The sequence below is a fragment of the Halichoerus grypus genome, chromosome 4 (assembly GCF_964656455.1).
Source record: "Halichoerus grypus chromosome 4, mHalGry1.hap1.1, whole genome shotgun sequence".
Taxonomy (NCBI): Eukaryota; Metazoa; Chordata; class Mammalia; order Carnivora; family Phocidae; genus Halichoerus; species Halichoerus grypus.
Window position 1 is genome coordinate 92,196,668 of NC_135715.1, and position 22,205 is coordinate 92,218,872.

Consider the following 22,205-nt stretch of genomic DNA (forward strand, 5'->3'; position numbering starts at 1 on the left):
GCAGGCAGTGTTAGCAAGTGTTGCGTGGGTCCACTGTGCGGGGCGGGTACCTGGAACCAAGGCTTGGCCGGTTTGTGTTTATGTAACCCCTGAGCAGGGGTTGGGGCAGGGAAATGGTGCCCACCAGCTCCTCTGTTCCTGGTGAAGTCTCCCCGGGATCCCTTCCCCTCTGGCTCATGCTCTCACGTCAGTAAAGCAATCTTCTTGTGTATACCCCAGGTGTTTTTCAAACTGCTGCTTCTATTGCTGTTATCTCCGAGGGGCTGTTTGTTGTGCTCTTTAAGGGTGGGGACTCAGTTTCCTGTTTCCCTCCTACTGATTTTTAAACTTTTGGTGTTAAGCCCCACTGATTGTAAGAATTCACAAAAGTATGCCCCTCTGGTTTTCATGTGGGTTCCCCGTGCCTGGGGTGCTTGGTGTGAGGGTTTGGTCCTCTCCCCTCTGTGTGTCCCCAGTGTCTCTCCCTCATACAGAAAGTCTGTGCCCTCCCTGCCTTCTTCAGTGTGGCCTCTTCGCTACACTTAGCTGTGCAGAGTCTGGTCTGCTAATCTTCAGGTAGTTTTCTGGGTTATTTACAATGATGTGGGTGATACCTAGTTGTGTCTGTGGGAGGAGGTGAGTTTAGGGTCCTCCTACTCTGCCATTTTCCCTGGAAGTCAGCCACGGTTAACTCCTTATTGACTCTCACCCTGGTGCCTGACATTCCTGTCCCTTCCAAGCAGGAAAATATTCCAAGCTGCTCTTGGCAGGCCAGGTGTAACTCTTAGATCCTTAAAGGAATTTCTCTCATCTCACAGTTCTTTTTGATCCCCCTGAATCGTAAAGTCAGCAGTTTTCTCTTTAATCAGGTTGGTGTTGGTATGTTTCACATCATCATGATAAAAGGTAGGATTATGGCAGGATTCTTGAAGAAGGATGTCTCTTAATTTCAAGATTCATTCTTTGCCATTTTTAGTTCCTTTGAGTTTGAGGTGCCTGTTATTCTTGGTGAGTTAAATTTGGAGAGATGATGATGTTGTGCCACCCAGTTTTTAATGTTACATGTTGTGAGGAACTTTACAGCATACTCATCATTTTATTAGGGGCATTTTAATGAAGTACTTCTGGGAGTCCCTTTCCATACTGCAGGGAGCAGAGAGGAAACAAAGCCATGCCTCCCAGGGGTAAAATTTCACCTGCAAATACCTCGAATCTAGAAGATAGTCGTGCATTCTTTCATCTCTTGGGTATTGTATCCTCTATTCAGTGATAGTTTTGGAATTTAGAGGTGGAAAATGGAATGGGGGATTTAATGTGAGGACATGTGAGTAGAACAGTCCTGTGTGAAGAACTCAGTATTTATTCATTCGCCTCCTCACTCAACATCCGCCACTTAGTGGGTACTTGCTAAACAGTTACTAAATGAAGGAATGAGGCAGACTCTGAACAGGCCATAAGATTGGTAACTACTCTTTGTTCTGTGAGACTAACTCATTGCAGCCTTCTTTCTTTTCTTAAAAATCTGTCAAACATTCAAAGAGACACTTTCATAACTTCCTCTCAGCTAGGGCAGAACATAAGCTAAAGAGAACACCTATTTATAAAATTGTGACATGATTTTATAAATTTGTTCATGTTGCATAGTGGAACTTGAAAAAAACATTGTGTTTAATTACAGAAATGTGAGCCAGTATTCTGATGATTATTACCTCATAATTTCCATAGAAACTACTGCTGGCCATGGAAAGGTAGAGACTTGTAGCCTTGTTCGTTGGGTTCCTCAAAGGTTGAGCTAAATAAGTATGAAGTAAGAAGCATCAGCCATTATTTTAAAAACTTGGGGTACTTAGGTGGGGGCAGCTGATGGAGGGCCGGGGTGCCCCGGGACGGAGGTAGAAGTTAGGAGAGCGACGGGGAAGGGAGCTCTGATTTCTCAACTGCATGTTGGTTGACTCACTGGGCACAGAGGCTCTAGGTTCCATGTGCCGATTTGAAGTTCTCACACCAGTTTTCACCCGCATAAAACCACATGTTAATGATTGTTACTGCTTTCTCTTCTTAATGTCTAGACATATATCAGTATTAGCCGAAACAATAAAGAAGGGAATACATGATGCGGATTCTGAAGCAAGGATAGAAGCCAGAAAGTAAGTGTTTATTGTACACCACTTGTTTTTAATTCAATGTTTTTAAATTTCAGGGTGTTGTTTAGATTGCCTTATTCAAAGCTCATTAAGTTACATGAACATGTTTTGTTAATTGTGATTTTGAAATATGACCTCAAAAGGCCATGTCACAATATTTCTCTAACTTTTTGTTTAGAAGGTTGTTCAGGTGCCCAGGCCTGAAAGACTGATTGACAGTATTTGAATATAAGCAGGACTGAGGTACACAACAGCATGCTCATTTTTAAATTTATGACAAATGACTACATGAATTAGAAAAGCACTTGTATGCACACTCAGTGCATTTTCTTACTCATTAGGCTCTGTTAGGAGCCAGGTCATAACCCAAAGGGACCTTTTGCTTTCCTGTGAAAAATCACGGTCCCAGAGATCCTTCCCCTGTGACGGTATCTTTGCAAGCTTCAGGTGCTGCTTGGGAAGGTGTGAACGTGGTGAGGGGCAGGTGGGTTGAGGTGATGCTGGGGATTGCCGCAGTGGTGACTTGCAGTTGCCATCCCATGTGCGAGGCACTTTTGCCATTAGGTGGGTCATGCTCCAGTCATGTGGCTGTGACTGTGCATTCGGTGCCTCCCCAGGAATAATTTTGTCATTGTGACTGTAACAGCCAAGAGTCAGATGCTGAGACTTATGCCATCTTGGGCCGTGTGTAGATGAGTGCTATGAATGTTGCACGTGGGGTGGTGGTTCTGTGCTTTCATATTGACCAGCTCTTCTACTGGACACAGGTAGCCTCTCTTCTCACTCACCTGGAATATTACTGTCTGACTTAGCTACACTGATACCTCCTGACAAAGTCCCTGTTGCTCTTGGACCACTCTCTCCGTTAAATTCTGGTCCCCAGTTTCTGAGGTCGGAGAACCTCATCGACACACTGAAGTGGTTATCACAGTCTCAGCTCGGGCAGTTCCTACCAAAATAAGTGACGTGGGTAATAGTTGCTCACAACTCTTAGGAATGGAGTTGTTAGTCATGTACTTAATGCTGTTTTTATCCTTGTATGTGTCTTCCCCCTCCCCAATTTTTTCTGGTTCTTTGGTCATGCTGCAATACAGAGTTCAAGTAGCTCAGCACATCTTTGTGCCTCTCTCTCGTGCATGTTATCTGAGGCAACTGTAAATACTTCAGGTTGACAAGTGTCCAGTCGCTTTTATAAAAGCTGCCATGGATGAGCCCCCTCCGTGTTCTCTGTCTAGTTCTAGACGTTTTAGCTCCATCGTCCCGAACGCTCCCCAGTCTCGCAAGTTAGGCCCTTTAGTTTCCGTTTTATAAGTGAGACTAAGATGCAGAGAAGTCCGGGAACTTGCCCAGTGTCAGAAGAGCCAGTAAGTTGTGCGCCCGGAGCCACCGCAGGCCTCCTTCGGCCACCCTGTCTTCCTCACCTGGTGCTGCTCCTAGTGGTGGGGCACCATGGGTAGTAGTCCTTGACTGTGTTGTGTGGGGGGCCACAGAGCTTGGCGGGAGCCCTGTGCGATCCTGACTATGGCAAGCTGCGTGTCTCCCCTAGGTGCTACTGGGGTTTTCACAGTCACTTCAGCAGAGAAGCAGAGCACTTGTACCACACCCTCGAGTCCTCCTACCAGAAGGCCCTGCAGTCCCACCTGAAGAACTCCGACAGCATCGTGTCTCTGCCCCAGTCCGACCGCTCATCCTCGAGCTCTCAGGAGAGTCTGAAGTAAGCACTTCAGCCGTGCTTTTCATTCGTGGGAGATTTTATGTTGAAAGATTTGCTACATGACACAAATTCCAGCTGGTTTTTTTTTTTTTTTATGTGTATGTGCCTCTTCTAGTCCCCTCTTACTTCAGATGGGTTCTGCTGCTAGGTAAGATACTTGGGGAATGGTAAGGAAAAGGTGGCCTCGGTCTCTGCCCTAAGTAGTGTCTGGTTAAATTTATATGGCTGCCCTAGAATACGGTTTTGGACTGAAATAAGTGAATCATTCACAGGGTCTTCTAGGAGAATATGAGGGTTAACTTGCAGACAAGTCTGGAAAAGGGAGGGGTGTTAGGAATCTGGGAGTAAATGTATTATCATCCTCACTCTGGATTTCTAACTTCTGTCTTGAGTTATGACTTCTCTCTGAATGTTTGGAAGATAGTCCAAAATAGAATACTGCAGCTTTGTCTGAAATCAGGGATTTATAAGATTGTGGTCCCAGTTACCTGGGAAATTCGGAAAACCCTGAAATGATTCCTTCATTATCCTAGTTTCCTGTTGTAGACAGTACTTGGGCGAACGCAGATGAAGTGCACATTTGGTAATAATGAACATGCGTGTACGTTTATTTTCAGCCGGCCGCTCTCTGCCAAAAGAAGTCCTACTGGAAGCACCACCTCTAGAGGTAAGACCGACGGCCATGGTGAAGGCCCCCTCGGGGAGGCCTCTGTTTCAGGTGCTGCTCCCAGGGGCTGTTCCGCCGCCGGAAGCCAGCCACCTGCTTTCAGGTGCCCCTCGGGTTTGCAGAGCCTGCTGCTCTCGGTGCTCCGGCTATGCCCAGCAGAGCTCCACTGTGCCGGCGGCCAAGGGCGGTGAGGAGCACACGCAGAAGGGGAGCCCTGGGACCTTTCCACTTGAATAGTGCCGCTCCCTTGCTCCGGTCACTGGACAAGAGTGAGGACAGCTGGTGATGCCTGGAGCAGCCCCAGCAGCAGCGGTGCGGTGGCTGTTAGAGGTGGGAGAGTAGAATGTTCCCCGAGAGCAGGAGGGCATCGGAGTCGGGGTGCCTGCTTAGGCCACATCGTGCAGAAACTGGCCAGATGTGCGTGCTCTTTCATTACCTCACTCCTCACATTAACCAGAAAGAGGGGCCGTTTCTTTGGGGTTTATAGTCTTCGATTACAAGAAAAGAAATGGAATGCGTGTGTATGGTCATGGTCACTTAATTTCCCTCAGCATTGCGTTGGCCGAACTGTCTTCAGTGACCAGGAAAGACAGCATGTCATTGCTCATGCACTCCAGCCTTTGTCAAAACTTGCTAGCAAGGGGCGCCTGGGTCGGTTAAGTGTCCGACTCTTGATCTCCACTCAGGTCTTGATCTCAGGGATGTGAGTTTAAGCCTCGCGTTGGGCTCCATGCTGGGCGTGGAGCCTACTTTTTTTTTTTTTTTTAAAGAAAACTTGATAAGAAAATCAAAACAAGTTTTAACGATGTATGTTTACAATTCTAGTGTAGTCCCTACTGATGTTTCCTTCTTTACCACTCAAGCTTCTACAGTTAGTACCAAATCCGTGTCAACGACCGGATCGCTCCAGCGGTCTCGAAGCGATATTGACGTGAACGCAGCAGCCAGTGCCAAGTCCAAGGTGTCCTCGGCCGCGGGAGCTACGCCTTTCAGCTCGGCAGCAGCCTTGCCTCCCGGGTCATACGCATCCTTAGGTAACCAGACCCCACCTCCTTTCCCCCCAGTTCTGCTGTTTGAGATTACGGTTAGCCCTGCTCAAATTTATTTAGCAAATTATAAAACACGATCATTGAGGAAATTCTCACCGCTTTAGGGCTGATATTTAAGTATAAGTAGCTCTGTGCACTTACTGCTGGTTCCCAGCCACCCTTTGTTGAGTGTTCCCTTTCTCTGGAGCATGATCCCTTGTAGTGACGAGTAAGTACCTGGGTGCTCGCACGGCATGTCACACTGAACACACCCTTCAGCTTCTCTCCCCCCTTCCGTGGCAGCCCAGCCAGCCCCTATGCCACCTCCCCTATTGCCAGAGCTGGCTTTTTGCCCCTCGGGACATCGGTGGGGGCAGAGTCAGAGGGTTTAGTGAGGGAATCACCAAAGACTGTCGTGGTTAGGTGTTTCCCAATTTGAGAATGACTGGGGCGGCAGAGGTGCGGGACGCAGGGGCCACAACAAAGGGCATCTCTAGAGCTATGGGGTGGATTTACTAGCCAACATAACCATATTCCACAGAACAGTGTTGGTCTTCCATGTGTCACCTTGGGAGGAAAGTGTACTTACTCTAGCAATAGCCAAAGGATTAAAAAAATTATTTTTAAAAGAATTCATATCTGACAGAATGGTAGGTCAGTTTTTTAGCAGACAACTGAACACCATATGTAAGGCTGATTATTGATTACATTTTATTTTTGTTAGAGCAAAGTCGTTCAAGCCAAAATCTGGAGACTTCGCTGGATTGGTTTTATTTTGGATTTTGGAAATTGAATACATACAATTTAAGCTTCATGGAACATTGAGACTGAATTACTTATGTGGTTTACAAACCAATTCCGAAGTCATTTCTGAAACTAATGTTCTAAAATTAGGTGTTCTGAGCATGGAAGCCCAGTGAGAGAGCACCAAGAGAAGATTACTGGGCTGTCACTGATTAGCTTGGTGACCTTGAACGGGCCACGCAGTCTCTGAAGCTGGTTTCTCCACCTAATTAGTTGTAGTAATAGTCACCCAGCTCAGACACATGTGGGGGATAAACAAAAGGATGTAAAAGTCCTTTGTAACCTGTTATCCTGTAAGGTGAAAAAACAGATTGTGCTAGGAACATTACAGTGTGAGAGGCGTGTGTTCTAGAACGTTAAGTCAGTTAAGTCAGTCTTGTTTCTCTAGGGAACTACCTCAGACATAGGTGATTGGGAAGGAACCCACTAAGTGCTCTCCCTTTCTACCATTTTAGTGCTGTGGCATCACATCAGAGTGTTTATGGTGTTAGGTTGGTACGTAGTCATTGAGGAAGGGGGAAGTCAGGATGATTCTCTCCCAGGGTGGAGTAGCTCTGTTCATTTTAGGTCAGTTTTTAAGTATGTACCCGTGTTTCAATACCTTTTATCTACCTTGAGTGTTTGTCATCAGTATTTGTTTCATTGCTTGAAAATTTGAGTAAAACTCATCTTTTAGAGTACTCAGTAGTCTTTGTTTTTCTGTGCATATTTGGGATGTTTTAATAGGGACCATGTAGAATTCCCTCGGTGCTCGTAAAAGCACTCAGGTCTTTTGGTCTGATGATACAGAATTGACCTCTTAAAGCACTGAGGGTAAATTTTCAGCCCCTCATTAGCTCTTCAGATAACAGGACCGGAATATTCCGTTCTCTCCCGAGAGAGCATCTGCCCCTACTTGCCTCATGTCCCAAACCACAAAACAGCAAAAACCCTTGGAAATTTCACATGATCCTACTGAGAAATCGTTACGATTACTACTTAGGTTGGCACATTGCATCTGTGCAGAAGTGTAGCATTAAAGCTGACGATCCTTTTCCGAACTTCTAGAGTCCAGACACGTGAGGGAAGATGCGGAGTCCGTAGGCCTTGACGCAGGTACCCCGCTGTACGGCTTCTGCTGCTCACCGTGTAGCTGGGGTAGGCGTCCTTGCTAGAGCTAGCTTCTCTCAGCTTCCGACTCGCCTCTCCTCTGTGGGTGACTCTTCAGTACTTGAGTTTTTGGTTTTTTCCCCCTTACGCTCCTGGTACTTGGTTCTAAGAAAAAGAAACTCTGAAGAGGATGAGGTTGGCTAAAAGAGAAAATCAACACCGTACCAACCGAGGCACTACCCTGGGTTTGCCATGTTTCGTTCTGTTTTCCAAAAGCCAAAAGCGACTTGATACTAAGCCGATTTTAATACAAGGCGCACTTATTCGCTTCAGAATCTGCTTTGCTGTTGAACTTCTTTTTTAATTTTATTTTAAATTGTACTTTTGCTTTTTTAGTAGCTAATAACATTCTGCTTTTTAATTTTTTTACTGTTACTAACTGTTCCCTGTTATCCCTTCCCTTGTTTTTTAATTTGCTTAAAGACGGTACTTCCACTAAAGCGGAGGGTAAGCGGTTTGTTTCTGTGATTGAGGTGTGTCTCGCCTTCACCCGTCCTCTGTGCTCACTGAGTGTTGCCTGGTGCCCACTCGTCCTCACCGAGGTCCCCGCATGACACGTTGCATGTTACCCCCCCGCCCCCCACTCTTCTTCTTCATTCTGTTTCCCCGGCTCTTTGCCTTCCCTTGACCTGAGTTCTCCTCTCCTTCCGTGTTCTGTCGTGGTTCTGGTGAATTCGTCCCTCACATGTGCTGTACGTGGTTTCCGGCCCCCGGCCCACCTCCGGGGAGGAGCATTGCCAAGACGTTGTGTGCTGCCGTCCTGTGGGCTGCTCGTCTCAGATTTTATTACGCCCGAAGCACCCCCTTTGTAGCTCTCGTTCCCTCCTCTTTCTTTCTCTTTACTTTTGTGCTTCTGTGGGCCTCTCAGGATTTGCCTTTCCTGTTTTGAAAATAAATTCAGTGTCATTTATTTAGGTGAAAGGCTGGTAACAGTTTTCTACCAGGTAATTTATAGAAATTTTAAACAACACTTTTCTCTTCCCTAAAGATGCTACTGAATTATATGATGTCATTTTTATTTGTATCACTGACACCTACCCCATTCATTCATCAACCCTCGTTCTTCCGCTCGCCAACCGTGTATTAAATGCCTTCCATGTGCTGGTGTTTGGCGCTACACACAGGATCTAGCATGGTGAAAGAAAACACGCCTCCAGATCCACTTTGGTTTCTTTTTATGCCATTCTCCAGGAGTTGCTCCTGATTTTGCATTGTCTTTTGACTTTTAGACCTAACCATTTCAGTCTGTACAGGTCTTTGATTAGCACATGTTAGACGAGACCATCCCTTTGCACAGTCTGGCTGGAAAGCAGGATAATGCCTCAAATAATTGAAATTTAGAGGAACCTCATCTGCTTTAGTGGCTTAGACCCACCAACCCTCAGCCTAATGATTGAACAATTAAGAGCTGCTAGTTTACTTGCATACATTACTTAGCTACTCTAAAAGGCTAGCCTGCAAAGTGGACTGGTTCTGTCTTTATGTGTGCAGTTCACAGTACTTTTAATCAATATACTAGTTCCACAGAGACTCATAAAGGAAAAATTAGGAATGGAGTTTTTTTTAAAAGATAAGCATAATCCCAAGGTCCGTGTTCTTCAAACTGAACCTCATCATAAGAATTACCTGCAGCTTGCTAAAGGAGCAGAGTCCTGGGTCCTTCCCTCCGAAAATCCTGATTGAGTTTGGAAGGAGCAACGGAATCTGAATTTCAGTAAGCCCCACGGGTGGTTCTCTGGGGTGGACAAGTGTGAGAAGTGAAAAGTTGCCCAAATGAAAAATGGACAAGAAGCCTATGTCATGATGAGGACCTCCTTCGTGAGAGTAGCAGACTCTTGGGGCTGGGTGTGACTTTCTGCATTTTTTAGCCCGTAATGAGTAATTGTACATTTCTCCTTTCCAAAGAAACGATCCTACATCATTTCTTCAGCCTAGATGGAAGAGGAGTGGAGCACGGAATTCTGGAATGTAGATGGAATGGGAAGACGTTCCAAGGGAGATTGTATTTTTTTCTAGATGCTCTTATTTCATACGCCTGTGTGACAGGCTTGAAATCAGCCTGCTGTTCTCCCAGCACTAGGAATTTTTCACCTTTCTTTTTATCAATTTTCTTCTTACTGGTGCAGAGCAAGGTCAGAAGATTGCCTACTCAGTTATTGTGTCAGAGACTAAGGATGAGGCATCTCTTTCTGGTCCTTCCAGTAGGAAAGGTGGGATAATGAGATGGGAGCCCTTCGTTGTACAGGGTTCAGAATCCAATGGAAGACAGCCTTAGTTGAGGGGAGCCGGTGAGCCTTGTTCTCTGCATCCCAGGGCTGTGCAGACTGTCAAGGGCGGGACATCAGACCTTTAGGCCTCGAGCGCTCATGAGAGGGAAAGGACACGGTGCAGGGGGACCGCAGACTCCAGCGCATCTAGGATACCCTGGCTGTGAAGCAGTGAAACCTAGCGGTGCTCAGAAAAGCCGCACGCGGTTCTTAGGAAAAGGCATGAAACATCATGACTTGCAGTAAATAGTAAATATCACGTTGTCCTGAGTTTCCTGTCTGAATTTTTGGAATCCTGTGCTCGCCTCGGCCGCACATATACTAAAATTGAATTTTTGGAATCCTTATGGGCCTTTTTAAAATTTGTTAATAATAATAAGCCTGTGAAGTACTTTCCTGTCTAGTTCCTGAGACCAGAAGAGACAGATGCTTTCATCAGTAGGAGACAAAGATATGACTGGGAATCTATAGTTGGATGCTCTAAAGTCAAAATTCAGACAGTGCATTTGAATTCTGGCCACTTCATTAGTGTAGGAATGGAGAAAATACTTTTATCTCCCTTGGGAGTTTCTTTATCATACCCATTAAGTAGCCTTTTTCACATTTGCAACTAGTCAAAAAAATATTTTTTGTGAAGAACCAACAGAAGCTCATCTTGTGGACAAAAGTTTATTTCCAGGTTATCTTTGCATAATTTGGGGGGATTCAGAAGGAAGCATTTATGTCATTGGTTCTGCCGCTTGTGGGAAAGTCTGTGACGAGATGTTGCAGCTGTGATAAATGAGTGCACTCCCATCTAATACTCAGGGTTTTTAGCTACTGTGGTTTAGGAAATGCCTTATTCATATTTTTTTTTCCCGGAACACATAATTTTAAATGAAGGGTTACTGGTTTGAATGACCCACAGGAGCTGACAACTTACTGATCATTTCAGAGAATAGATGATCATACGTTATTAAATCAAAGGCTGTGCTTACCTATTGGTGGTTTTTAAGATTACAGAATAAAAATTACCATGTAGCCTTCTCTGCTCTTTAGGAAAAGGAACTTAGATTTTAGTTCAGTTTTATTGGGACATAAAACATTTGGTATTGCTATATATTTATCTAAGAACTCTGAATTTTAAATGATTGGCTTTTTTACACAGTGAAAAAGATATGTGTATGTCGAGTAAAAGAGTGCTAACTTTCTTTTAGTTTTATCTTTAAAAAACACGAGGAAAGTTGTTCCTTTGGGGGAATGGTACTTGTAGGTAACAGAATTTATAAGGGGTCAACTTCCCAAATTTTGATTTTATCAAAATTGCCACATAATGAGTAGAGGTTGGTTTAATTGTGCCCCGAAGCCATGAGTTTGTAAAGCAGATATGTATGCCAAAAGGCTCCAGTGTGATGAGTGGAGATTTACCTACAAGACCTTTTAATCTTTATAATCTCTAAATTGAGAATTGCCTGAAATTTTGAAACATAAGGACAGAAACCTTAGTGACATGAGGCTGTCTGATAAGTGATTTTTTTTAATTTGCCTTGGACTGAATGTAGGAAAACCAGGCCTGCAAGTTAAATTGGGTGCACAGGTTTTATTTCCCATTTTGAGGGCTCTTCTAGAAGAATGGTGGTGTGATTGAAAGAAATTCTTCAGCAGCTCTTTTAAAAAGCTGTTCGGTATGGATGTTCTGTCTTCATTCCATGAAAGTCAAAGGCTGCTCTCTTCCAGGTCTTTGTTTTCTTCTGGGTCTGCTTTTCTTTGGATGGGTGGGTTTGTTTCTTGTCCATCTCCAGAATTTTTTTTTTTTTTCTGTTGGATAGTTCTCTAATACCTCTTATTTCTATTTCTTTTATGTACGTTTTTTTCTTTCATGTCTACTTTCTGTCTCTGTCATAACACAGTATGAATATGAATGTTAATAACAGGTCATAATGTAGAACTTAAATATATTTTTTACTCTTTGTTGCATTTATTGAGTAGATTTTGTTTTTCTTAAAGACCATGGAGTATTTTGTATCATCTCTTTAAGGCGTATGTAGGCACTTAGAATAATATCACCAAATTAATATAGGGAAAACAAACAGACTCTCTCCTTACAGAAGAAATCTGTATCTGAGTATAACACAAAAAGGCCCTTTTAACTCCCCAAAATTGATTTTAAGGGTGCCCTGAGGTCTTAGTGACACATGTGAGTTCCTGTGGCAGACAAGAAACAAGCCGTTGTGCTCCCCTCAGGGGAGAGGTAAGGTTGGCATTGAGCCAGCATTGTCGAGGTGCTATAGATCCATGAAAAGGTGTACTAGGAACAAAACCTCTTTATCTTCAGGTTGACATGGTATCTCTTGACTTTGTCCTAGCCAGAGGAAAAAACCAATCTCTCCTCATTTGTAACTGAGCTCACTTCTCACATAAGTTGTGGTTTCAGTTCTCATTATCTGTGGTGCCTGGGAAACCCCAGCCTGATGAATTGAAGGGTGCTGGACAGGAGCAGTGAGCTTCTATAGAGGAAGGCACTCAAATCTCGTTCCTCAGGATTCCCACAGATTAAAACATGCCAATGAGAGTGCCTCTTTTCCTATACGCTAGACTATTAGCACAGTCTTAGATTCTTGCCACTCTTGTAGGTGTTAGATAAATGGCATTCTTAATGTCATTTTAATTTTTTTTCTTATTGAGTGAGGCTGAACAATATTTCATACACTCAAGAGCCATTTCTATTGTCTGTTAACTGTCTTTTCCTAGCTTTTGTCCATTCTTTATTGGGTTGTGGCAGTGGTGTGTTGGAGCTGTCTTGACTATTTCATGACAGCCAGTTGTTAAATTTTCAGACATTTTGTAATCTGGTTGATTTCATGTCAGTAGCTGGAAATTGGCCATGGTGGGAATAACACCAGGGAAATTGGAAAACACAAATTTGCAGGAACCTTCCCCAACCCCCTGCCAATTGTTAAACATTTGCCAGCATACTGCTTGTTGGTGGACTTCTTGTTGATTCCTAGAAACCTTTTGTATGTTAAGGAAATTAGCCCTTTGTGATATGAATTGTAAACATTTTTTTCCCAATTTTTCATTTTCTTTAACTTGCTCATAGTTTTCTTCTTGTCATACTGAGATTTTACAAAAAAATTAAGTAGTCAGACTTACCGAACTCCTAATGGCTTTTAATTTTAAGTCATAACTAGAAGGGACTTTCCCATTACAAGTTACAAAGGATTTCTCCTATGTTTTCTTTTAGAACTTCTGTGGTTTCATGTTTTACATTTTAATCTTAGGTTCATTTGCTGTTTTTCTTGGTGTAAAGTGTGAAGTACAGATCCAACTTAACTTTTCCAAAGCAAAACATGAACAAATGGGATCTAGAAAAAAAATTTTTTTTAAAGTAACACATTATGTTGAACTACATATCAGTCCTTATGAAATGAAGCAAAAGCAGTGCTTAGAGGGAAATTCATAGCTTTAAGTTTATATTAGAAGAGAAACAATTAGGAGGTTGTTTCCAATTTGTTAGAAAAAGAACAGAATAAACCCAAAGGACAGTAGGAAAGAAATAATAAAGAGTACAAGTTAATGAAATAGGAATTAAACATTCACTAAACAGGATTAAGAAATACAAATTGTATGAGGAATTGGCTAATCCCAGTCTTCCATAAACTCCAAGAAGAGAAAGTGGGACTACTTCACTCATTAATGCAGCTGGGGTAGCCTTAGCACTAAACCAGAGAAGGTACAGTTGAGGTGTTATATGTGAGTGTGTACATTATGAGCATGGGAGTTTATCTCAGGTTTAATAGCTTAGAAACTTCCTGATGAAGCTCAGCACATTTAAAGGAAGAATCCTCTTATCTCAGAAGATGCCGAGAAAGCATCAAAAAATTCAACAAACATTTTGGCAAATTCTTAGCAGTTAGGAAAAGGAGCTTTCTTAGTCTGTTGAAATATCCTACTTTTTGTGAAATTCCAGAATTTTTTTTCTTAACGTGGCTCAAAGTAACGAAGCCTGCCCATGTAGGTGCATACTACGTGTCCGAGACAGCGGGGTAAAGGCAGAGAAATGAAAGGGTAGAATTTGAAGGGAAAAAACTGAAGTCTTGTTTGTAGATGGTATTCTATTTACCTAACTCCAGATAATCTACATACAAGTTAGCAGAATTAACAAAAGTTTAGCAAGGTTCCCAGAATTAAGATCAAAATATAAAGATTAATTACATTCACATTTGTCAAGAAGTTAGAAAATATAGTTTAATAAAATATAGTGTGTCATAAAAATAAGGCACCTTTGAATAAGTCTGTAAAAATTGAGTAAGACTTTTAGAAAAAATTATAAAGCTTTGTTGCAGGACATTGAAGAAAGTGAAATAAAGGAAAAAACATGGAAAGATCAATATCAGAAAGCTGTCTTACCACCCACCCCCATCCCTCAAATCAACCCTGCATTCCACATAATGCCAGTTAAGATTTCAACAGGTCCTTTTAAACTGTATCTTTAGATCCATGTGGAAGAGAACAAAGGCCTTAGGAAAAAGTGGGCTGATTTCCAATTAGCAAGATTTTTTTTTAAGCTCATCACAACATTTTGATGTTGCACTGGTGTGGACACGTGGACACACTAGACAATTGAGAAACAAGCCTACGTATGTATTTAAGTACTTGGTAAAATGACAAAAGACAGCTTTGTAGATCAGTAAGAAAGGGGTTAGGAAAATTTATTTGGACGTCGGTTAGTCATACGGAAAAAATAAAATGGATCTCTCCTTTACCTCCTACAGAAAAATCATTTCCATAAGTGACCTCACAAATAAAATGTTGAGCAAAACAGTCTAAGTTTTGGAAAAATATATACCCTGTGATATAATTAAAAGCATTTGAAATATATTAAATAATGCCATCTGTTTTGTGGTTATACAACTATATTAAAAGTTCAAAGAAATGCAAGGGGATGATGAATGCTGGGTTTAGGATCAGGTTACCAAATGTTGGGAGAAAATAGGGGGTACAGGGACGCTAGCAAAGATTTTTATTTTTTAAGCTGAATGGGTATGGATGTTCATTTAAAATATCTTTTTTGTGGGGACGCCTGGGTGGCTCAGTTGGTTAAGCGACTGCCTTCGGCTCAGGTCATGATCCTGGAGTCCCGGGATCGAGTCCCGCATCGGGCTCCCTGCTCGGCGGGGAGTCTGCTTCTCCCTCTGACCCTCCTCCCTCTCATGCTCTCTGTCTCTCATTCTCTCTCTCTCAAATAAATAAATAAAATCTTTAAAAAAAAAAAAAAAAAAATATCTTTTTTGTGACCTAAATGTTTTACAGTAAATTTAAAATAGGAAGTGAGATTCAGTTGGTTTTTCATGTTCACTTTGCCTTGGTGACTGCCTTGATTTAGCTTGGTGACTTCCTTAGGAAAGTAAAATGTCCTCACTCATAGGCCAGCCAGCCAGCCAGGCAGGCACAGGTAACTAAACCAGTGGTGTGGCCTTGGACAAATTCATGAATCCTCCTGTTTCTCTCTTTCCTCATCTGTAATATGGGAATAATTATATGTTCTTATGAGGATTCCAAGTTCACACGTATACAGCTCTTAGTATAATACGATGTGTGTGTGTGTGTATATATATATATATATATAGCTCTTACTACAGATTCTAGAATTTGTGAATCTTTGCTTAAACTGCTATTAAAAATTATTGATTCTTTCTAGTTTTAATTTTTTTTCTTAAAGCAGTGCTTTTATTGCTCCATACCTCCCCTTCCTGAACCTTTTTCAAGCCTTAGGATTTGTTTTCCTGTATTCCTTTTCTGTAATCTTTCTTAAATGATGAGGTAGAAGTGGTCTTGAGCAGTGTAAGATGCCAATGCAAGTTCTGTTGGTTTGTGTTTTCCATATCGGATTGCTGTTCTGATTGAATTATGGCAGGAGAGGCACTTTGTGCCCACCTGAAACCAAAGAAGCCCTGAATTTTAGTATGTTTAGTCTCTAACCATACTAGTCTGATCATCGATGATTTTGCATTTCTGAGTTCACTTTTGTTTTTGTGGTTTCATGGTTTAATAATGGGAGTTAACAGATTGCTTTACTTACAGTGACAAATTCTTTTCATAAGTGCCTATGACATCCATTATTTTTAGGTCGTTGTTTCTCTCGCTACTCCTATACTGCTGATTCTGTCTTCATCTTTTGCAGCTAGAAACTTGTTGGCATACATGCTTTAAAATCGAAGTTTAATGCTACATATCAAAACACATTTATTCTCCAGGGTGCTATAGCTTTTGTTGATTGCTGAGTTAAGGGTTTTGTTTTTTTGTTGTGTTTTGTTTTGCTTTGTTTTGCATTTACTCTTTTTCCTGTAGTATTTTTCATAAGATGACAGCTAATATTTTCTGCCTTTGAAAATTTGACAGATTTGTAGGTAAGAGAGTTTAATGTGAAAAAAATTGTGGAAAAAAAATCCTCAAGTGGCTATCACCTCCTCATTGGAAAATATAATATACAGAAGCACCTTCCAGGTTCATGACTCACTCTCAGGAGTTGCTAACGTATCTGCAGAACTTGAGTATGCAGATGGGATGCGCATGCGTGTACACACAGGGAACTGGGTCAGGACCGCACTGGAGGAAGACACGCGCCCCTGCAGGTGGCCCGTCAGTGCCGCTTGTTCGTGGTGTGCGTGGTGTTCTTGAGTAGGTCACACTGGCTGAAAACACGATGGAAACACCGTTTTTGCTGCATCTTCCAGGTCGGATCCGCACGAGACGGCAGAGCTCCGGGAGCGCCACCAATGTCGCCACCACACCTGACAGTCGAGGCCGAAGCCGCGCCAAAGTGGTTTCACAGTCCCAGCGTAAGAAGTATATTTTATACTGTTTTCTCAGTTTTGTTCAACAGCCCATTATACAGTTGAAAGATTGATAGTATTTTCATTACTTCAGGGGAAAAACACATTTGTGTGGCTCTAAGCTGCCGTGAGTAGTCTTGATGTTTGTTGGGTAAGCTTACAACATGGAGTATTCCAGGATACTTTTGTCTCCTGGCCAGGTGATTTAAATTTTATATTATTAAGCATTAAACATTAAAACGTGGTTTCTCTCCCTTTCCTCAAGCATCTCAAATTGAGACATACCTGGGCTGTGACCCATTTTACTGTTGATAAGGACTCCCTCTGATGCAATTTAAGAGCAGTACCTGGGGATTATTTTAACGTGGAGTTCTCTTTCAGTGGTAATAAGCAAATCCATTAAAAGCTCTCCCCATTAACCCTGTGTTCTAACATTCGCAGCCTGCTCTTCTCTTCCTGCCAATGTGGGCTCCCGCTTTGCCCAGCTGCTCTCGCTTCCATTACTGCTTGTCTGTACATGTTGAGTCACTTGGCTTGTTAGCATCGGCCATGAAAGCAGCCATAGATGGAAGGAGTGTATGTAGATCGCTCTAAGGAACCACCCCGGTGTCTCATTTCCCAGCCACACTTGCCTTTGAGTCCCCCGCTGCCTCTGTGTGCATAGAGCTGGGTGTCCGAGTTCTCCGGTGCAGGGTGAGCGTGTTGGAGGAAGGCTCCCCTTCCCTGGGAGCTGCACACGGTCCCTCCGTGCAGCACTCCCCAGCCCGTATGTGTCTGCCTCTGTGGCCCCAGGAGCTGTCTGGCTCATGTAGAGAGTCTGTGGCCACACCTTAGGTTCTCCTTAGTATTTAGAATGCCTTTCTCAGCTCCTTGGGAATTCAGATACTCTCCCATGTCCCTCTGGTAACTCTAGGCCTCATGTTAAACAAGTGTAATACCTTTCTGAAAAGAAAGTGTAACATCGGTGATACATTGCTGCCAGGCTCGTCTGATGCAGAAACGCATGCTTCTGGTGTATCACACAGGTATATACAACACAACATAGGTTGTGCATCTGTATGTAGCCCAGTAGCTTCTACCTTGGGAACACTATCCTGGCTCGGGTTGTTATTTTGAACCCTAGTGATGCCTGGAGTCACAGATGGATATAGTACTCTGGTCACATGACCTCATAAATATGAGTCAGGTCTTGCAGAGAAATTTTTCTTGACAAAGATGTTCAAGACTCAAAATATGGGTTAGTATGTTAAAATGAAGTTTAATAAAAAAATGTCTAGTTCTTTAGCTGTGCAGTGTTATTTCCTTTCTTGGAGAGGGAGGGTTGAACGGTACTGTACGTTTCTTTATGTCTGCTGTTTATTGGCATTGGCCTCTGCAGGGGTTCCTGCCCCTAGCCTGGCTCACTGCTTAGGAGATGGTGGAGACTACTTTGCTTCTGTAGTGGGGGTGAGGGCAAGGATAGGGCTTTAATTCTTCAGTCTTGTAGAAATACTGCACCCTAGCTTGGGGCTCCACTTTAAAAGTCTTCAGTTTTACTTGATTCACTAAATTCCACTCACAGGAAGGGAGACAACACCAGCCAGTAATCAAGACTGGACCTTGAACTTAGGCATATAAATTACTTAAAAAAATTATTTTAATAGGAAGTAAATATGAGCATATTTACATGTTTTATAAATGTAGATATACTAGCATTCATAGTCCTGGTATAATAGTAAGTAGATTTCATTAACATTAGATTAATTAGATTTAGGGCCCTTAACAGCATATTTTAAATATTTGAGGATTTAAATATGTGAAGATTGATATTTAAATATTTGAGGATTTGGCATAGGATGTTCAGGTGAAACTAATTAGTAGCAGTTTCTTTGAATTCATGATGTTTATTGAGCACTTGCTATGTGGTAAGCACCAGTTAAGGTGGTAGGGATACATAAATGAGTAGGATGCAGTCACTTCTCTCCGCTTGCTCAGAACTAGAGAGATGTGCCCCCCCGGAGGCCAAGACGCTTGTCTTTTCTGCATCTCCTCCGCCTGGCACCAGACCTGGCACACTGTAGGTTCCTAAGTGTTTCATGAACAGACCTGAAATAAATGCCGATAGAGTATGATGTGAATAAAATAAACATAAGTACAAAAGTAGACTAAGAGGAAAAAGACCTAGAAGAAAAAACTATTTTGCTAATGTGTTTGTGAACAAAGACATTTGTGTTGTGTTGCATGCTGACCTTCTGTATTGTGCTATTGTCTTTTAATCCACTTTTTGCCTGTCCTTTGGTCTGCTTTCATAATCAAGGATCCAGATCTGCTAATCCTGCTGGTGGTAAGCCGTTTCTCTTCTTGCCTTTTTTTTTTTTTTTTGCGTTCTTCACCCCATGTCCCATGTTCCTTGCACAATATTAATTTCTCTGTTTATTATGAGCTTAGTTAATCTTTTCTGCATTTTTTCTGTATGTTCAAATTCTAGAGTTTGGAATGGATTTCTTTTCTCCTTTTACACAGCTTAATAGTTCATTTGGGTACTCAAAGTTTTATGGGCATAAGATTAATAAATCCTGAGACAGATTCTTCATGGTGATGCATACCAGTGATTTTTATAATGAATTTCACTTTAAACTGTAGCTGTCATTATAAAGTCCTAATTTTTGTGAGTGATCACCTTAATGATTAATTTGAATGATGGAGGTGTAGGCATGTGTTTCCAGGTTAAGTGTTATTTTAAGGGTTTTTATCTCTGGTTCATTCTCTTCTGGTACATAATAACATGCACTTTATGTTTGAGAATTTTATTGCGTTCTCTACTTAATAAGGAGAGTGTATTTCGGTGTATTGATGTGATCTTTAAAATTTTGCTGTTTTCGGGGCGCCTGGGTGGCTCAGTCGTTAAGCAACTGCCTTCGGCTCAGGTTGTGATCCCAGGGTCCTGGGATCGAGCCCCACATTGGGCTCCTTGCTCCGCGGGAAGCCTGCTTCTCCCTCTCCCTCCCCCCTTCTTGTGTTCCCTCTCTCACTGTATCTCTCACTGTCAAATAAAAAAAAAAAAAAAAATCTTTATAAAAAAATTTTGCAGTTTTCTTTAAGAAAGAATGTTACCTCATGAAAAATGGTTATAAAGCTATCCAGCCACTTACTCATTTATAGAAATTACTAACTATGTATGATTTGTTTTTAATTTCTAATTCTCTTGTGTACATCTCAGGGCATGTGGTCTATGTAATTTCTATTTTTGTAGATTTCTGAGATTTCCTTTGAAACTTAGTACATAGTCGGTTTTTGTAATATGTGTGGAAAAGTGAAAAGAATGTCTTCTGTTTGTTGTACATGTGTGTGTATGTGGGACGTGTGTTTATGCATATCTGTATAATTTTGACTGCTCTGTCAATTTCAGAGGTATATTAGTTATTAGTTTCTTTAGTTTTTTTTTTTCTTAGAGGTGCATTAATAATTATGACCTTCTGAATTTCTCCCTATATTTTTATCAGTTTTATGTTTTATATTTCAAGGCTGTGTTACTTGGAGCATAAACGTTCGTGGTTATTATGTCTTCATTGACTATGATTCTTTTATCAATATGAGATATCCTTTGTCCTTTTTTTAATGCTGTTTCACTCTGTTGTATTGTTTTGTATTAGGTATGTTGTTTATTTCTTATAAACAACATTCAGTTGAGTTTCATTTTTTTAAAAGCCAATCCAAGAATCTCTGTCTTTTAATAGATGAAATTAATCCAGCCACATTTATTATGATTAGTGATATGTTTGAGTTTATTCCTACCATTTTATTTTGTGATTTTTTATTTACCATGTTTCTAGTTACCTTCCAGCTTCCTTTTCTTCCATTTGTTAAACTAATGGAATGTCCTTGGATCTATTTTCTTCCAGTAATGTTTAAGAAACTTCTAATTCTCTTCTTCTAGTGGTTATATTTAAAATTTTTCACATATCAACTCTTATAGAATAAAAAAACGAAACAATAAACAAACACTTTCGTGATTATTTGTAAAAATTTGCTGTGGAACAGGGAGCTGTTTGTACTCAGCCTGCTCTTTGAATCAGAAATTTTACTGTCATTTTTGTAGGACTCCACCTATAATTCTTCTTTGTATAAACATTCTTTTATGATATTTGATGTTCTTTTATGCTCCATGTAAAAAAAAATAGTACTACCACCAACAAAAAAAGCCATTTTTATATAAAAGTATTTGAGCCAAATAATGTGTTTACTGACTTCTGAAATTGTTAGAGTTTAGTCCCTGATTTACAGCAATTCTTCAGTTTTGTTTTGTTTCATTTTTAGCCGGCAGCCGGTCAAGTTCCCCAGGGAAATTGTTGGGAAGTGGTTATGGTGGCCTTGCTGGGGGTTCCTCAAGAGGCCCACCTGTGACTCCCTCTTCAGAAAAACGAAGCAAGATTCCCAGGAGTCAGGGATGTAGCCGAGAAACAAGTCCAAACCGAATAGGATTAGGTAAGGATTCTCAAAGACCTCAAAACATCATTCCCAACTTGGTCATGATTTTTATTATAATGTAATGACTTTGTCTAATGTTGGAAATAGAGATCTACTTTTGAACTGAGGATGTCATTTTGCCTGTGTTAAAAGACATTCTGATTTGTGCTTTTTACAGATTATGGCATGTTCAGGTTTGAATCACAACCAAAAAATACATGGGCCTCACCATTCAGATTGACGGAAAAGAATTAATGTCACTGTGGGCTTTTGTGTTTTAGAGCCATTTAACAAAATGTTAGAATTGGGGGGAGTGGGCAGGATTGTCCTCTTCACAATTAGGAGCAATGTTGCTTTTCATCTTTCTTTCATGGATTAGCGCTAAGTAGCTGTTAGTCTATATATATTTTCAAAAGCAATTTGTAGGGTCCACGTATATTTTGATTTTGATCCTCTCTAACATAATTGGTGGAACTTATGGTCAAAGAATGTGTATAGTTACTTTTGACATAGTATTGTTCAAACATGAAAACTAGGAACAAATGAAAACCAAATATATAATATTTTTGTGTTGTAGTATTTAGTTTCTTTGTGATAGTGTGTAGAATTATATCAATTACTCTCAGCAGCTTAGTCTATTCAAATCTAATTTCTATATAATCTATTTAATATAAAAGACATCTTTTGTAATATGAGAAATCTATGTTCATCCTCTTCCTTATATTTTTACTGTTTTCTAAGGGTAAAAATCTATTAATGTAAAATCAGAGTACTACTATATTCGTAAGTCCTGTTGGCTTTTCTTTCTCATTTATTTATCTTGTTAACAGCTTTACTTGAATGTTTCCTGTGATGCACAGGCACTTTGTTAAACCTTAGGATCAGAAGATAAAACAGATACAGCTTCTGATTTTCAAAGAGCTTGTGGTCTTAGGGGTGGAAATGTAAGATAGTATGACAGATACTGTGATATAATGCTCTGGGACCATAGGAAAGGAGTGTCTTAGGTCCCTTGCCTACCCCAGTCCGCCCAAGAGAGAAATCTGGAAGGACTGGGAGAGGGGAGGCTTGCCAGAATAGGTCCATTTTTGATGATGTGTAAGGTAGGCTTAGGCAGGGTGGGGAGAAGAGGAGAAAGGTGTTCTAGGGCAGAGAGGAGTGTGTTCAGAAACAGATGGGAGGAAGCATAATG

At 41.3% G+C, this 22,205-nt stretch overlaps 1 protein-coding gene across 1 annotated transcript in view; it reads left to right on the forward strand.

Moving 5' to 3' along the window:
- CLASP1 (cytoplasmic linker associated protein 1) overlaps nt 1-22,205 on the forward strand; it is a 262,760-nt gene that overhangs the window by 159,304 nt on the left and 81,251 nt on the right. Inside the window, exons 16-23 of the mRNA XM_078070663.1 lie at nt 2,049-2,126; nt 3,670-3,837; nt 4,455-4,504; nt 5,368-5,538; nt 7,909-7,932; nt 16,469-16,573; nt 18,864-18,890; nt 20,864-21,031. Coding sequence (XP_077926789.1) covers nt 2,049-2,126; nt 3,670-3,837; nt 4,455-4,504; nt 5,368-5,538; nt 7,909-7,932; nt 16,469-16,573; nt 18,864-18,890; nt 20,864-21,031 — 791 coding nt within the window. The remainder of the gene's footprint in view (nt 1-2,048; nt 2,127-3,669; nt 3,838-4,454; nt 4,505-5,367; nt 5,539-7,908; nt 7,933-16,468; nt 16,574-18,863; nt 18,891-20,863; nt 21,032-22,205) is intronic.